The sequence below is a fragment of the Excalfactoria chinensis genome, chromosome 3 (assembly GCF_039878825.1).
Source record: "Excalfactoria chinensis isolate bCotChi1 chromosome 3, bCotChi1.hap2, whole genome shotgun sequence".
Classification (NCBI taxonomy): Eukaryota; Metazoa; Chordata; class Aves; order Galliformes; family Phasianidae; genus Excalfactoria; species Excalfactoria chinensis.
The window spans coordinates 79,148,265-79,166,988 of record NC_092827.1 but is presented as its reverse complement, the minus strand read 5'-3'; the positions used below and the strand labels follow the sequence as shown (position 1 = coordinate 79,166,988).

General features: G+C 36.5%; 1 protein-coding gene across 1 annotated transcript in view; it reads left to right on the top strand.

The window, feature by feature from the left end:
• RBKS (ribokinase) overlaps positions 1 to 18,724 on the top strand; it is a 65,999-nt gene that overhangs the window by 26,703 nt on the left and 20,572 nt on the right. Inside the window, exons 4-6 of the mRNA XM_072330986.1 lie at positions 142 to 204; positions 6,700 to 6,864; positions 11,441 to 11,532. Coding sequence (XP_072187087.1) covers positions 142 to 204; positions 6,700 to 6,864; positions 11,441 to 11,532 — 320 coding nt within the window. The remainder of the gene's footprint in view (positions 1 to 141; positions 205 to 6,699; positions 6,865 to 11,440; positions 11,533 to 18,724) is intronic.

The window sequence follows — 18,724 nt, the reverse complement described above, 5'->3', positions numbered from 1 at the left end:
ACATGAAAGAGTAATTAGCATTTTTAAATTGCTGGAGGTTATGAGTTCATTTTAGATTTAATTCAATTAAACTGAATCACATGCTATTGGTTGAAAGTAATGTATTGAACTAATGCATGCTGTAACTTTTCCCTTTCTTAGCATTTGTAGGTCAGACTGCAGATGCTGTTACTGGAACTGCTTCAATAATTGTCAACAGTGAAGGTACATTATTTCTATGCAGAGTTGTCTTCTTCATTATGTCTCTACTGCCACAAAAAATACCATCTTTGACTTGTCACTTTAACTGTGGAATTAGTTTTTTACATCTTTCATCTTTTTCATGTTCTTATTCATACATTATTGTGAATATGTAGAATGAGGTGCCTAACAGCATCAGAGTCAGACCCTTACACTAGCATCATGATGACCATAATTCAACCAGCCAGCTGATCTATCCAGTTTCACACTGTGCACAAAGGTGTATCAGAAGGAGGTTAAAGCTTTCCTTTTCCACCATGATTTGCTTAGCACTTTTGCTATGAGTGAAGAGTTTGCCTCCTGAGCACACTGAATGAATCATTATGCTCTGAACCAGAAAATATAATTGTCCTTATTAGTAGTAGAAATATTTATGCTATTCTTTTAGTATTACTGCAATTCTTGATCCCAGGCTGCATCTGCAGCATTGAATACACGAGTAAATGGCAAATCTGTTTTTTTTCCATATTATTCTTCCTTGGCATGTGCCTTTACTCTCATGTTGCAGGGGAAAAAGGAGTGAAGAGTTAGCTTGTTTTCGTATTCCTCTTCAAGACTGCTAAGCTATCCTCTGAAAACCTTCTTTTTCTCTTCAAGCAAACTGTGTGTCTGAGAGCTATTAGGAAAACCACTTGCATCTAGATAAAACTTAAGAGCATAGGACAATTAATGTTTATGCAAACATAACAGATTAAGTGTGACTAAATTAATTCAGTTTTGGTGTAGCTAATAGCCTTCATTTGAACAGGTACCGCAGCTTAGCTGACACATCAACTTAACAAGTTCCTATGTAACTTGATGGTACGTTGGGCTACAGCTCAAGACGGCAAAGGAAACATGGCTGTTCTCTCCAGGAGCAAACCTGGGAAGGAACGGTGACTAAAGGCAAGTCTACACAGGAACATTCAGGAAAATTAAGCAAATTAGTTGGAGATGTGAGTTTAATTTTGCCTAAGAAAGATTAATCAAATGCATGACAGCTCTAATTCAAGAATAAGGTACCTGTAATACACCAAATAAACTGGATACCTGCCTTCTCTTGGTTTAGATTAGCAGGTAAATTACTATTGCAGATCTTAAGAATTCTTTCTTTTGCTGCATACAGTCATTGCTGTGATCACTGTAAATGGGTGAGACGGTGAGAATCCAGTAGAGCATGTTCCCAGGCCTCACTGCTTTGTGCATAATTGGCTTTAGGTCTGTTGTCCAGAATAAGAAGCATAAGGAGCAACCTAAGTATTTCTTAATTCATATGTATGGCCAGCTAAGGTAAGCATAGCTGAGATATGAACAAGTAGAAATGAATTTCTGAAGGATAAGAACCAAAAGCACCTTGTGGATTTAAAACCTGTAATAAGCATTAGGAAAGGGAAACTGATCAGTGCCACTTGGTAAACAGTGGGTTACCTTATGTGTTAGTGTGAATGGTCTTTGATAATCTTGTGATTCTCACAGTGAAGAGAATAAAACATAATATGATGTAGTTTGTTTCTTTCAGAAACTAAAAATAAATAAATAAATAAATAAAATAAAATAAAATAAATTAAGTTTCCACTGGCCTCAGATTTAATGTAAAATCTAGTAGAAGTGCAAACCTGGTCAGAACTGTGCTGTAATGCAAACAGATGCACAGAATTGATAATGGTTTTGGTTGTTACTTCTATCTAAAACCATCTGGCGCCTGAATTGAGTAAATTGTAATAAAATAGCAGTACTTATGTGCTTTGCTGTTGCAAGAGACACTTATTTTCTTGTAGAAACCTGGCTGATTTTGACCTAAACAGGTTTTACCACACTTTTCAAAAGGCTTGTCTATACATGCATGCTTTACCACAGTAGTTGTGCTGGCATAGCTGAAACATCGCAGCATTCAGCGCAGATACTCATGTAAGGCAGTTTCTGCTGGCTCAAATTATGCATATAAGGGAAGCATTTGGTGGTGTGTAGGGGTGACAGGGGGTGTCAGTTTGTGTTAAGATAATGAGGAACAAGCAGGAAACAGATATCGCTTTAAATCATGATGTTTTAATTGCTGTATTTTCATGTAGCTCACCTGCATCTTACCAGTTCTTTATAAGTACTGATACTTGTAGAAATCCAATCAACAGTGTAATATCACAGCTGGAAGGGGAGAGATTCTCGAATAGAGGGAGCATACTATGATGGAGGAAAAGAGTGAGAGGAAGTTTTGAAGTAAAGATTCCCTTGTATTGCCTTTGTCTGTCTGTCCAGCACCATACTGAATTTCTTGTAAGTTTTTTTGCTGAATTGCACAGGTATAGCTCAACCATTATTTAAATTGGCAAAATATTAAAAATTAAAAAAAAAAAAAAAAAAAAAAAAAGAAAAAGAAAAAAAGGAAAATTCTCAAAATTGCATTATGTATTAAGACAATACAGTGTTGTTTCAGTGAAGGAAAGGTTAAATCCTGCTTTAATCAAAATTACAGGGAGATGTTCAGCAAGTTTATGGTAGTGTTGGATAATGTGCAGCCCAGAGATGCTGTAAAAGGTCCACTCTGAGCTGGTCTCAAAAATCTATACAGCACTTTTTTTCTGGAATCTGGTGCTCCTTTCAAGTTCTTTTATATGACTTCCTCTTCAGATAGGTCTAGACCAAACACAGTCTTCAACTCTGGGACTGCATATTTCTAATCTGTACTTCCACTCTCATGGCGAAAAATTAGTACCTCAAGCCACCTTTCTTAACATGTTTTCTTTGAGGTGCATTGTACCATTGAACCCCAGCTCCTTCTTTCAGATTGCTTTCTTTCCACTACTGTCACTTAACCACATCTTCTGCTAATTGTGTTTTACTGAGAGGTAAGAGCTCCATAAAATGATGAGATGTGCTGTATTATGTACACATATAGAAAAGAAGAGAAACTCTTTATGGATTTATTTATTTTTAATTAATTATGTCTAAAGTTTATTATAGCTTTGTCCATATCTGGTACTAACTTGACACTGCCATTAAGCTGCCTTTACTGGGCCAGTAGCTTGAACCAATCTGACAACTTTCATATTCATGGCAAAAATTCAGTGAGGGGGCAACAGAGATTAGCAGGTTGTGATTAAGGTGCTCTTGATTATTGCAAGCTAAAACTACAGAGAATACTATGAGATAACCCTCACTTGAGATAGGCTTTATGCTGACTTGATGAGGTTATTAATCAGTTATGAACAGTGAGTATGCAATTTTTGTAAGTAAATGTACTTTCAATACTGAAGCACTGGCAGTATAGAAATTTCAAACATTCAAAATATATATTTCAGTAAGGCTAAATAAACACAGCAAACTTAGAATATGTATGACAACTTGATTGGATGATGCTTTCCAAAGAGAAAATTTTGTTTTGAACCTTCAGGATTGTAACAAAACGTCACCGGAATTTTTATAGAATTTCAATGTGTTGATATTCATCATGAACTTGAACATTCTATATACAAAACTATTCAATGCTTCTACCAAGTCACTGCACAGAAATTATTGCACTGTGACACACCCAAAACATGCCCTCGTATCCATGAACTGTGTGATTTAGCAGCAAATATTTTCCTTGTAAAATCATTTTCTGGTCACAAATATGTTCTTTTTTCCCAATTAATTAATATGCAGAAGCTCTGCACCTGTTGTTTTAACTGTATTCTTTGAGGTCTTGGTGAGTTCCAAGCACTGCTGATGACTTTTAGGCTCTTCATCCTGTATTAACAGTAAAGTGAGGATTATTGCATTGTGGTGTTTACTGCTTTCCACTGAGAGTTCTAATCTGGTGGCAAATATAAAAGGATACTTGGAAGAAAAGTATAGATCGAGTTATCTAACCTTCTAAGAAGGAACTGCAGCAGGTTTAGAAGGCCAACCAAGAACAGTATTTACATATACATACGTGTGCTGTTTAAAGTATTGATTGGACTCAATCCCCATCTGGTGTAAGCTTCCGTAAGTTTATCAGCTTTATTTAACTGTTCTCGTTTTCAAGAGCTGTGAATGTGGCCTTTAATATTCTAGCTGACATCTGCAAAACTTGCAGTTCTATAGATGCTCCCTGCAAAACTACAAACTTTTAGTTTAAGCACAGATATTTTAGAATTAGCTGTAACACAGTGAATATATTTTTGTCATTCTTAGTGTGGGCAACATTTACACCTCACTTGAGTTGTTTCTAAGTTATGTGAATGTTTTAAGGCTTCATCTACAGTTGAAAGAGACACCCAGACATTTTGATAGTTAATGTTCACCTCAAAAAAGCTATCTAAGATATGGGAGATTGAAAAACATCTGAAAACACTTATCTTCTTGTTGAAGGAACAAATAAAACTAATCCTTAAAAGTGTGTTTTCTTAGAATCCTCTAGAATGTAGAATGTTTTGGAAAACTTGTGAAATTTGTTAATGTTGGACAAGATAAACCCATCCCCTATTTACCATCTGTCTTTAACTCTGTTGTCCCTGGTGCTGATTTCCCATCTGATTTCCCTGGCAAGAAATAGTTGCTTTCAACAAGATGGATGCTGGTAATACAGAATTCTGGTATTAGTTGTTAGTCCATGGGTCGAGATTCTGCTTTCATGCACGTTGGTATAAATTTCTGGTGACTGTTGTCATTCACAGTCAGTGTGGTATACATAGCTAAAAAGAGAATGTGGCTTTTTCTTTACAGTTTGAGTTTAAGCCAGTCAAGTCTGTTACACCGCAGTAGGTACTTTATTTCTCTGGCAGGTATGGTTTGCTTGCTTTAAAGCAGACTTTAAGTCTCTGGCCTTTTGTTGTTTCAAAGAAAAGCTTCTGAATGTAATCCAATGCAGCATGGTCTACCTTGAATTTGCACATATAAGTTTAAGCAAACAGCCTTCCTTATCGCCTTGGGCCATTAGCTCTAAAGACTAATAATAATATACATGTCAGTACAGCTAAATAGTTTAGCAAGATAATGCAGCAAGACATGTAGATAGAGACTCAGATTCTACGTAGCACAGAGTCCAGGCAAAAACGAAATATATTTTGTTCTGTTGTGTTTTATTCTTTTTACAGCTTTACTCCATAAGTGTTCAGCATATATGCTTGGCAAAATAGATGCTTATTGCCTTTGAAAGTCTCCTTAGCGGGATTCAGATATCTTTGATAGCATTTACTTGTTGCAGATTTCTTTCTTTCTGTTTTTTAATCCGAGATGCCCATCATTGTCTGTTGAAAAGCAGGGCGTTGGCTTTAAATGCTGAGGTTTTGCTTTTCAAATGCAGCTGTTCTGTACCAAACCATTGACAGCAGAATTGCTTTGGAAAGCTTGGGCCCCTCCCTCTGAGATCATTATATTATTCTTTCCATTGTCCTGCTTTCTTTTCAGAGCACATTTAGGGAGACAAGCTTTGCACGTTTCTTATTCAAAGAACTTTGAAGTCTTATTCAAGAAAAATAATGTACTTAAAAACATAAATATTTATTTACAGAGTAATTCAGTTCATCACAGAATTGGTATCCTTTAATGATTGGCAGTCCTTAAAGGAACCTTCAGCGGGGGCGGGCTGAGCCTGTAAATCAAGGAACAACTGACTTATTGAATTTAATACCTGAGTGATTAATAATAAATTTTAATTTGTAGGCACCCATGCCTGAAGGTCTCTAGGTGTTGTAACAGAGATTAAAAAAGAAACAAAGAAACTGCAATAAAAGAAGGCAACTTGCACGTCTGGAGAAAAACAAAAACCTATTTGGAACCTACGTAAATGAACCTCCTCACCTAACTGTAAAACAAACTACGAGACTGAAAAGAATCTTAGAGATACTGCTGTGCTTGTGTGTGTAAAGCTATTCTTAGAGTATTCAACCAACCAACTTCAGATTCAGAAAAGTCTGTCATCCCCTTTTTTTACTCACTTCTGTTGAGGATTTCTTCAGTCACAAACATTATCTCTCTGTTTTTTGGTAACGTGCTGATGCTGGTTTTCATATTGGTTAGGGGCTCTAAATTGAAGTTTCACAAGTAGACAGAGAAAGACTGCATTTCTAAAATTGAGGACATGCATAATTTCTATTGCTATGTAAATATTCTGTTTCCATCTCATGGGAAGATTGATCACAACGCTTTTGTCTTCAAATGCTATTGGAATACTTTAGCAAAGTACACCTATCAGCCTTAGGGTGTATATTCTGTATCTTCACTGTGACTAGTGCTTCTGTAGGGTTCATAGGAAACAACCAAAGAGTGGGGAAAGCTCATTCATGACTTTCCTGAAGAAATATACTCTGCATTCCTGTATTGTATTTGTTAATCATTTGATTGTTTTGATTATCTTCTGAAGTAATTGGATATTTGAAAATGCCACAAGTATTACATTGTTTCTGGGTTTTTTTTTGAAAGAAAACTGAAATCATCCCCTAAAAGGTATTGTAGAAAAGCAAATAACCATTTTACATACTTTATTGCAAAAAGTTAATGCAAAAAATATCTTCTCTTTAGGTCAGAATGTTATTGTAATAGTTCCAGGAGCCAATCTGCTTTTAAGTTCAGAAGACCTGAAGAGAGCTTCAGATATCATCTGTAAAGCCAAAGTGGCTGTCTGCCAGCTAGAAATAACCCCTGCTGTTTCTCTTGAAGCGCTGAAAATGGCACGTGCTAGTGGAGGTAATTTAGCATAAGACTTTCTGTGTCCCTCGCTCATGTTGCATGAAAACTATTCTTTACTGTGCTTTCAAAATAAAGATCATGTGGTCTCTTCTGTCATACTAGTGTTATTTAGAAATAACCAACAAATTCATGCTATGCTAATGAAAACTGAATTCAGTTTTAAAATTTTGCTACATTTAACTTGAATGGCAAATCAGTCCCTACCCTTCTAATCTCCCCATATATGGCTGGTTCTGCTTTTTCTCTGATTTTCATGCTGTGACTAAAGACACTGTAATGTCATTAGGTCAGGAACTATGGGCCCAACTCTGGTCTTATGCCAGTGCAGAACAAGCATAAGGAATGCAAGTCGGTTGAGTTCTGCACACAACAAAGTGAATGAAATAACCTCAAAAACAGACTTATGCCCTTGTTCTCGTAGCATAGCTGTATGACTGACTGTGGTTTTCTGCATGGCAGTTAATATCCCTAATTTTAAAATTTAAAAAAAAAAAAAAAAAAAAAAAAAAAAAAAAAGAGCTTTTTCTCTTTTAACAAGAATTCTTAGAGTGTGACTTGGCATGCTGCCACTGGATAGACAGTCATGGTCTATGATCTGTGAAATTATTAGTAATTGTTCCTGTGCTGTACTTCTAAATGTAGGCCCTTGTTCTTTCGGTGTAGAATACACCTGGTTGAAAGCTGGTGTTTTGCTTGAACAAGATGGGGCTTCACTACCAACATGATGCCTTTTTTCTTTAAATGCTTGTAATTCTTTCAGTTACTCAAGTGCAATTACCCCGGTATTTGAACAACACTAAGTAAATAATTATGCAAGAGAGGCATCTATATGATATTAAACATATGTTGTTCTCATTTATCCAGACTATGGATAGACTATAAGGGGTCAACTCGTATGGTCAGCTGTGCAGCTGGTCAGAGAAGAAACTGGGATCAGAACTAATTGGATCCCTATAGATAGGCCCAGACTTGCTCCAGTAGATCATAGCACCTTGGGCTTCTTTATTCCTCAGTCCCCCTACAGCACTGAGTACTGTTGTGCAGCTGTTGTGATCACTGTTGTTCATGCACTAGTGAAAGCATCATAGAATCACAGAATTGTAGAATTGCCAAGGTTGGAAAAGACCTCCAAGATCATCCAGTCCCACCAATATTTCCCATTAAGCTATGTCCCTTAGTACAACTTCTAAACATTTCCTGAATATCACCAGGAGAAGTGGCTCCACCACCGCCGCGGGCAGTCCACTCCAGCACTTGAGAACTCTTTTGAAGAAGAAGTTCTTCAGATGTAGGAGAACTTCATGCATCCTTTTCACATATTTTGTGCTGATTTAAGTGGCTATGTTACATGCATGTCTGAGAGAGATTTTCTTTGCTAGCATGATGGTAATAGTCCTAAGTTGTATGAACTATACTACATGCACACTGAAGAATTATTTAGGCTTCTCTTTGAAATGTCTAAATGGATTCATGCAAATCTAAAAAAACTCTAAAACTTTACTTAACTGAGTAACTAGCACCTGGGATGCTTACAGTCTGTGTAAGGAGGGGGAAACAAAACTCACTATGTTTTGTTTTTATTTTTTTATGAAAATCGATCATTGCATTGTTAATCTAGTGGCTAATGGAATATAATTGATTCATGAACCAATATCAGTGACTTATTTTGTCTACTTCTAAGTCTGCTCATAGTTCTACAAAATTGCTTTACTTTTTTGTCACTTCCTTCTGGCAAGATACCAGCCTGTGTCAGAGAATCGAAACCTGCTACACTCAACAGTCATTTAGCAACTGCAGAGAACACAACATATTGAGAAGAGATCATGGTAACTGTGGGCCAGCACCAATTCTGTGCTGTCAGTCTGCTGTCACTGTGCAGGTCTTGTGTCAGCAGACTTTGGGTTGCTTCTGCTATAAAGCAACTGGCTACACATGTTGACGTGTCGTGGTGCAGTCAAATTTAAGTAAACAGCTGAGTTTGTAGCACTGTAAAAATTCATCCTTAGCCAATGCAATTTTCTTTTTTAGCCTACAGTACGCTCATGTATAATGCAGTAAAGTGTGTTAGGATGTGCAGTAGACTATTTTTGTTGAACAGATGCATTTCCAGATGCCTCAAACCACAGCTTCGAGGGGTTTTTTTTGTGTGTGTTTTTTTTCCTGTTTTTTCCATTCTGACTGAATGAAATAATCATGAAGATTGAGAAAGAATATGGATGCTCAGGCAAAACCCCCTTGCTTCTGTTCAGTGAACATGTCACAGATCTGTTGGAGAGGGAGACATCTCACCTTCTGACATCCTCTAATTGTAGCACTGATTGTTGAAGACCTTATGACAATCTCGGGGTGAAGAAAAGGAAGGAAGGAAGAAAGGAAGGGGTTATGAATAATATAAAGTGGGTATAAATTGCAGTGGAAATCTGATTGGAAAATTTTAGGGTTTTAATGGCCACGTGCTGATTCCAAGAGGAGAACCACTTCATTTATGGGCAAAATATTATCGTACACCAAAGTCTGTAAAGTGGTTTTCAGGCTTCTGTAATGCCAAGCTCTGTAAATGACAGATAACTCTATATAAAGACAGAAAGCACGACTTTCAGTATCATTCATTTCTCTGATCTTAAGCAGCTTCTTTTATACTGATATAGATCTCTTGTAGGCCATGGAAATAGAGGTTCTCCTTTCAGTTCTCTTTCTTCTTCCTCTGACATCTCAAAAAATTAAGAAAATTCCTTTTATGCTTCCCATGTCTGAAATCCGTGCTTCTTCCCCGCCATTCCTACCCAGTGTTGTCTCTTCAGTATTCAAACTGTAAAGAATGGAAAGTTATGTTAGGAGAATGGACCTTGGGAAATGGAAAGGCAAAAATTAGGCAGAAAATAATTTGGTGTTCCTAAGGGGAACCAAGTAGATTACCATGTACACAAGTCCTGTACTTTACAGCCTGAAAGACAATCTTAAGGTTCCTCCATCTCCCCCCTGCTAAGCAGATATTAAACAAGGGAGTGAACTATGTAATAGCAACATATTCCAACCTGTTTGTGATGAGTCTGCATTACTTAAAGCCCAAGCTGGAAAACACTTCTAGTGCTGTTCATGAGCATTGTATATGTCATTATGATACTATAGGACTAAGTTTGTTTTTCAATATATAATGTTTGTTGAGGTTTTTTGTTTGTCTGTTTTGCTTGTGAATTTATACCTTAAATATTTAGGGATGTTTTATTAAATTAAAAAAAAAAAAAAAAAAAAACTTAATTAGGGTGGCAATTCAGAAAATAGGAAGTGTAAGAGTTAAGTTTTCCTATGAAACCGTAATTTGTCTCCTTTCTGCATATATATTAGGTTGCAGTCTTTAATTAAGTGTTCACATGCTGTTTTTCAGTGGTATGTGATCATATAATTAAAGAGTTTATTATAATACATACTGTATTGTAATAATGTAAGGGAGCCAAATGAAGATTTTACTGGAAATCCTAATTCCGGCATTTTCTGACTTCTGAGTGAATGCCTTTGTGCCTTTAGTAAGATTATTTTTAATGAGACAAGTAGACATGATAAAGTTGTGTAGTAACAGGCAAAAAACTTTCATAAGTATTAATCAAAATGAGTATCCTCTAAACTTCTTGGAGCTGAGATTTCAGAAAGCTTTGAGGATCTTTCTCTTTAGGGAACTAAGTGGGATTCAGAAGTGTTCTGGGTGTCCATGTACTACAGATAAGTAAGCATTTAGGGCTGAAAATGCAGACATCTAAATTGGAAGGTTTGATCACTTGCAATATTTCTTAATTAAGAGAATTCACTTTATATAAAAGTGATGGCCTTGTAGTATTAAAGATAACACTGGCAAAATGACAAACTGACTCTGAAGACTTCCTGTATTAACAGTGAATAAGTCACATATACTCTGTCCTCATGACAAACCTTTTCTACTGTTACTCAGAGCCTTGGGCTGCAGTTTCGGGTTAGGTTAACTAACAAATTCTATCCTACCTTAGCTAAGGTTTTAGCTCTGCCAGATAACATATTAAAAATATACAGTGCCTTGTCTACACTAGAGTTTTACAATGTGGCAGTTTGAACAAGTTAGGTAACACATTCAAAACCACATTTAAATCCCTGTCTGGACATGTCCTTCATTAGTCTATATCCCTGTTTCTTCACATACAGAATGCAGATAAAAACATAGAAAAACATCTAGAACTAAGTAGGTTCTTGTAAAACCTGTTAAAACCCTGTAAGAAGAACCATCAGTTAAACAATTTGTATTTGCTTAAGACTTTTCCTGTTGTTTTTGTTTTGTGTTTTTTTTTAATTAATAATTTGTTGCTTATTTTTTCTGTTACTCGTCTGTCATGTTCCTATTATGTGACTGAACATTAATTAGATTAATTCTAGCAGTTCTGTAAAATGAAGGCATAGAAAATGAGAGCTATTTGCATTTAATACTAAACACCGGGGGCTGTTAATGCAATCTTGGAAGGTATTAACCACAATGATATTCCAGGTGTTGTGTTATGAATCTAAAATACTAGACATTTAGACTTTTTTCCATTTTATTTTTTTTTTCCAGTAAAAACCTTATTTAACCCAGCTCCAGCCCTTGCAGACCTAGATCCAGAATTTTATACCCATTCTGACATCTTCTGCTGCAATGAAACTGAGGTAATGATAGTATGTGATGCTACGGGAGTCTTCACCAGGGGGATTCTGTTCTCAGAAACACAGCTTGGGTAGCAGAAAATCTAAGCTGTGTTCTTCCTACGTAGGATTTCTGGAGGTAGCAGCTTTAATCCCTGACCTAATGAATAAAGAGAAATATTCTAGAATTCCCTTCAATTGCATTCAAAATTAAATTAATTGTTTCCAGCAGGAAAGTTGTATCCAGCCTCCCTTACAAGTAGATGAGTAAAACAAATCCATAAAAGGACACTTCTAAGATGCTAGTACTGAGTGGTAAATATTAAAATAGATCCTTGTCCTTGTTCTGCGGTCCCTTGATATGATTAGCAGGAATGCGCTAGCCATAGCATTCTGACAGTTTTAAACTCGCTTGCCAGGAGGTGATGCATGCGTGCTGCACTTGATGGTAAATAGCAGCTTCATATGCCTCTTCCTGTCAGATCTGTTTGCAGTGAGTCTGTTTCTCTGGCCCTTCAACTGTATGTTTTCTCTTCTTTCCATCTTTCCCGCTCTTTTCTAATTGAAGCGTGTTATTTCTCTCAGAGCAAATTATTTTTGTCACAAGAGACAAATTAAGCGCATCTCACAAAGCCTTAGTTTTAATTTCTTCTTTATTAACATTAAGCACGCTGTATTCCTTCTCCTCACTCTCACTTTATATAAACAGGAATGTGTGAGAAGCAAAACAGCAGATAGAAACCATGCCCTGATCATAGTTATCTGCAGCAAACAGGATTTCTACAACGAGGACGATACCTGTGGGTGCAGAGGTGTGGGGAGGGCTAAAAGCACGGCCCTGTTTTCTATACGATTGTTTGGTTGGTTTTTTTTGGTCTGATGACTGTGTCTGCCAAAATGAGGCTCAGTTACCCTCTTTGGAAATTGCTGTTAGAACCTTTTACAAATTATATCATAAGTGCTCAGTTCACGAGTCTTCAAGCATTCGAGGTTCTAAGTTGAATTTTATTCTGAAGTGTTCCAATACATCTCCACTTTAAGCCAAATAGCACTTTCTTTCAAGGTAGGAGATGCTGTGGCCCCTCTGGATTCTGGTAGGCAAAGCTTCAAGTATAGCTGGAAGTTATACGTGATGGTGAGGAAGACAAAGTATTTGATTTTATTCAGAACACCCACGTGGTGTTTTCTTCATGCTTTCAGGGAACCCTTTCGTGCCTGGACCACACCCCTGGGTTGGTTAAATGGGCTACAGCATGCATTTTGGGCTGAGAACATCCATAGTCTCCCATCAATTTAATACATGTCATTCACTGTTTGCTTTTTTTTAGATCGTGTCACTAGCTAACTTTTCTTTTCCCCTTGAGAAAACTTATTCCCCATATGTTAGACACAAAACTTTGGTTTTCATTACTTGCCTGTTCCTGACTTTTCTCTCATTGCTCTTTGCGGCACACATGTTAAAGTTTTCCCTTTGTTATTGCTAGAGGACAGTCTTAAAAGAAACATTCTTTGAGTTTAGCTTGCTGGAGCCAGAGCACATTATTATTACCACCACATGGAGAAAAGAAAATTACTCTATTGGGAGAACAAGAAATACAGGTGCATAATTATAATAGGTCCCTGCTCACTCATCCACCTTTGTACCCACCTGCGGAGCTGGGGGTACAGTTTGCATTCTTTTCTGCTATTTTCTTTTAAAAAGTAATTAACATTTGGAGATGGCTGGAATCACTTCATGCAGTCAGGTAAATGAAAACGTTCTGTACTGTTCAGAAGGCTTCTCTCTTCTGAATTTATGGGTATGATAGACCTATGGAAGTTCTTGCCAGCCGTACCATGGGAGCACTGATTGAGTTGTGGGACCACTACAGCATATTCTGAGAACACAGAACGGCACATAAGTACTTGCTTTTATCAATAACCTTCTCATATTTTGCAACGAAATGAATTATGTTACCATCTTTTTAAAAATCAATTATATTTTACTTCATCCTCTCTGTGTCTGATTTGTTGTTGAATTGATGTTCAGCAATGAACTATTGCCATTTTTCCTTTCTTTTTGCTGAGAAAAGAGGAAAAATGAAGCACTTGTTTTTCTTGTATCACAAGATTGAAAGTTCATTTTTCCTTTTAGTAATTGTTATATATTCATGTGCCATCTGTTTTCTGTTTTCTTTCATTACTTTCTTTGATTTCAGATCACTGTAATGTATGCACTTGAGAAGTTTAATATAGAAATAAATGTTTACATATCCAAATAGAGGTTACCAGTCACATCTCTACATGCCATTTAAAAACAATAAGTTAAATCTGCTAATCTTAAAAACAATGATGTTTTTGTCCATTCATCCAACTGCGTCTGCATTTCCTTCAACTTCTTAAATCAGGAATTACCTACCACTTTGATGGTCCAGAATACATACTGGGAAAAGGTCTTACAGCTTGCTTGCTTGCTTTCCCTCAGTATCAGGCAGCCCTTATAGCCAGAAAAGAGAAACTGAATAAGATGGACCTTTGCTCTAAACTACTATGGCTGTTCTTATTTCATAGATTTGGTTGTTGTTTTGTTTTTAATCCTCTGTGGCTAAATTTATTGAATCTGCTTTCCCAAGATGTTTGGTTCCAGCTCCATTGTAGCTCCTCTTTGGAATCTCTGAGCCTCAAATAATTTCCTTTTAACCAAACCCCCATTTATGTTCCAAGCTTACCTCTTTTGGGCTCTTTTGTTATTCAGCATTTTTAAGTACTACTTGAAAACGAGTAGTTTATTTCTGCTTTATCATTAGTAAGCCCTTTAAGAGCTCTTAATACATTGTCTCAGGTTTAGAGGTCAACTCTTCAGAGCTATGCAGATCAGCTGCTTTTAAAACATTCTTTTTAACAAGATAACATATATGCTAAGACAAGATTAAATTTTCACTGATTTTAATTGTTACTTGGTTTGGCTTTCTTATTAATTTAAATTTACAGGTATTTATCACGTAATTTTATCTAAATATCTTTATCATTATTCTTCATCAAAAAATAGCTTTACGTTATTAAGTCCTGTACTTTGTGGATATCACGTGAATATATTTGTAACAGAAGTGCGTTAGCTGTGGAGCAGCAAGCTAGCCATTGAGCCTAAGACATTACACAGATGGTGTGGAGCATTTGTTTTGCTAGAGATGAGTAAAGGGGGATAGTCTTTGTGATTAGCTGAATTATTACTGAGTCAGAAATCTCTGTTGTTTACTTCCACGCTGGTCAGCAGCTTTGATCTGTGATGCCTTTGTCACAGAATAAAAACTGAAAAATGTCAGCTACGGTTTTATACAGTCATAGGATTTTGAGTCCCAAATGTGTAAGTATCAAATGCATCACACTTTGTACTCTATTCTTCATTAACTGCTTTAGGGTTTCATGAAATCACATGCAGTATCTGATATAACAGCACAGCTTGTTCTTATGGATTTATGTGCTAGAGAGAAGCAAACAAAATTATACTATCAGTGAATTATCTACCATTAGTTTGTCTAGAAGGCTCTTCACAAGCTGTTCTTTTCAGTCTTGCTTGTTGTAATAATATTTTTTTTTAATGTCTGACATTGCTTTCTTTTTATGTGGTTCGTGAAGAAAAAACCTAGAACAAATCTTGCAAGGTTATCAGTTCTTTCTTTGCTTAGCCTGTAGTTCAGTTTTATCTTTTCCCAGAAAGATCAAGCTTGTTGAGACTAGTTTGTTAATTCCCAGATGCAGCACAGCCTAATCCCTGAGGTTTGTGCAGGAATGTGCTAGTTCTCCATTCCCTTAATTCTTCTAATGAAAAATAAATGTATCCAATGTCATCTAAGTGAAAACCAGTGGTTGTTCTTCTCAGTCTTCTATAAATGTTGAAAAATAAACAACCCTATACAAGAAGAGATCTTTGGAATACTTACCTATTTTTTTTTCATTTTTTTTTCTCTTTCTTTTCCTTACTGTAGTATGGCCCTAGGCACAACCACAATGTCAATACAGTTCATGTGTTGTTTTTCTTATTTAGTGTGTGCGTGCAATTACAGAGCCCTGCAGGTTAGGAACCAGAATATATTGCATGTCAGCAATTTGAATTTGGTCCTAAATGTTTTGAAGAACAGCTGCTTCTCTGTTCAAAGAATACTGAAGAGCCCTTCAGGAGAAGGAAAACTCCTAAATGGTTGCAGCAAATGATTTAGCGTGTCAGGCTATTTTTAATGCAACACTGGGAACTGCTTTCTTCCTAATGTAAAATGGATATCAGACTCCTGATCTAAGTAAGAAGGGCCCAGCGAATGTTTAATTAAATGCTGACAGAATACTTAGGGGTTTTGATGGTAGAAAAAAATGTACATCTAAATATAAATTCATTGCTAATTTTCTTAAGGAAAGCTGCAAGATGTATGAAAATATTACAAAATAATAGAAACTATCCTTTTGCTTCCTTTGTGCTACTGTCTATTAGTTAAGCTTGAAACATTTTTGGAAACAATATTAATAATGGAAGTTCTTGTTAGAATGTCCCAAATCAATAGACAGCAATGGCTTTTACAAGACACAGAGAACATCAGGCTTACACAGCTGAGTCTTAGAGCAGGACATTTGAAATCCTGCTTATTAATATATTACTGGTTAATGATAGAGATAGTGTCAGGAATTTGCCATTTCTGTTGTAAGTAAAGGAAAGGTACTATTTCTTCATTGCATAGAAGTTGCTGGAAATTTACAGTATATTTTAATTTAAATTCCAACTTTGTTCTAAACTCTACTTTATCTGTTGCTGGAAACAATGAAATTTCCCATATTTAGTCTAAAATGAAAGATGTTACTTTTGGGAGAGGAGAGAATAGCTTCAAGCCAATTCATTTCAATCAGTTTTTAATTATTCTAGCATAAGTATTTCTTCATAGATGTATGTAAAAGTTTTATAATTTGAAACAACTGGAATTAGCCTGGCTTATGGCCTGATCTTGCAATTGCATATACACCAAAACTGTCTCTCACTACTTCTTGGGGACTCATCATGTGTTAGAATTAACAAGATCGTGTTCTTATTCTGTCATTCTCAAAAAAATCTTAGAAATCAAAGATATAACCAACTCTGTAGCCAACTGGCTTACTGTATCTAAGTACTTAGCATTAAAAGTACTTTCAATTGTCATATGTAGTTTTAGATAAGTAAGCCTTAAGCCTGGCAGTTTTCTTGTTATTATTTATGAATTATGTTCCAGTAGTACCTGGCAACATTGGCAAAGTTGCATTGTGCTAAGTGCCATGTGGATGCTAAAGCAAAAGATGGGCTGCTCACTGAAGAGTTAACATTTTTTGTCATCTCATCAGTTTCTATTTGTTGAGTAGGAACAGACCTCCAGAGATCTCAGTCCTAGTGAAGAAGTGCTAGTTTTGCTCAGATTACTCAGGGTTTCTCCTTTCAAGTTTTGAATCTCCAAAGTTGGGGAGCCTATGCCCTGTTTTGGGTACCTGCTCTAGTGCTGCATTACTCTGGTAATGAAAAGTTTTTTCCTAATGCTGGAATTTTCCATGTTCCAGCTTGTGCCAGTTGAGTCTAGCCCTATTCTCATGCAGCTCCAAGAAGAGTGGTTCTCTCTTCTCTATTATCCACACATTAAATCATTGTAGCCAGCAATTAGATCTCTCCCTACCCTTAGGTTTTTGAGGCTAAACAGAACTGCTTCTCCCAGCTGCTGCTTCTATGTCCTACGCTCTAGTCCCCACCTGCTTTGCTGGCCTCCCACTGGGCTTGTGTAGTATGTCAGTGTCTTACTTCAGCCAGGGATCTCAGAAGTACATTGTCCTGAAGATTTGGTCTCATAAATGCCAGGCAGAGGATCCAGCATTTTCCCCTGAAAGTGGCTGTGTAAGCCATGGAGTGCCCTGCATACACCACTGCTAGGAACACTTGGCAAAGATTTACATCATGGTTTCTTTATCACTTTTAGCTAGTGCAAACTAGTACTGATGTTGAAAGGAGTCAATTGTTTCGCTTTATCTTATTTTAGTTCAGGCTTAATTTTAACACAGATCTGCTTTTCAGCCCAGTTTATTTCCTGGCCACACAAATAGCTGTGCTGGCACAAGAGAATGGGCCATGTGGACAGGAGTGGAGAGGAAAGCAGGACCAGTTTTTTCTGTATCAGTGCTGATTCGTGTCAGTATACTGTAACTTGACTCCAGAGTCTAAAGAGACAAGAATAATTAACTGGGAATAGTGAGGATATTGCCAAGAACCACTGTATCAGTTAAAAGCTTCAGTTATTTTTTTTCTTCTACTTTTGTAAACAAAATAAAGAAAATTCTCTGTAGATTAATTATACGTCTGGGTTGGGTTTGTTTTTTTTCTGACAGCAGGTTTGCAGAATGTCCTCTAGTTTTACTTAGGCCATCTAACTGAGGAGCTTCATGAGACCAGCACAGGGAAACAGATTTCTTGATTTGCTGCTCTTCCATGCAGTACTATGGCAAATGACCACATGGAACTTTTAGCATTGTTACTTAATTTTTTCTTTATGTAAGTATTAGTTATTTCCTTCAATTGTGCTGCAGTTTGGTTGAATGGTTTTTCTTTTTTTTCTTTTTTAAAAACAAGACTTTACTGAAGGGAGGAACTTAAAATCTAACCACAGTATTTAACATCAGTTGACATTTACAGCAATCTCTAATTATTGGCACAAAATCTGTCTGGCTTCTGCTGCTTTTATGGTTCTTCCAGCTTGTTCCAGTGTGTTTTAGTTTTACAGTCCTGCTATAGATGAGTTAGATGATAATGGTTGCAAGCAACTGAAGATCTACTTTTATACAGACTCATTCTGGTTCCAAATAAATGTGTTTATTGGAATAAGCAGTATGAAGGCAAGAAGAAAGATTTCTGCAAAACCTGTCACATTATCAGTCCCCAAACAACTTTTTTTTCACAACCCAGACAAAAAATCCTGTTGGCTTGGGGCACAGCTATCACAAAAAGGGATACGATGCACTATGTTTGTCTCCTTAGGAAGAATGTTATATTTAAATACTTTATTTATCTTGCTCATAAGCTTACGGAAGTGTAAATCCCAGGTAAATGAGCCAAAGTTAGACTGGCTATTTCTTTTCCATTACCAAATCCATTTTCTTCCTGCAGACTTTACAACCTATGTAGAATGTTTGGAATTACTGCACATCATGAAGTACATTAGAAATACCTTTAGTCAGTTTCATT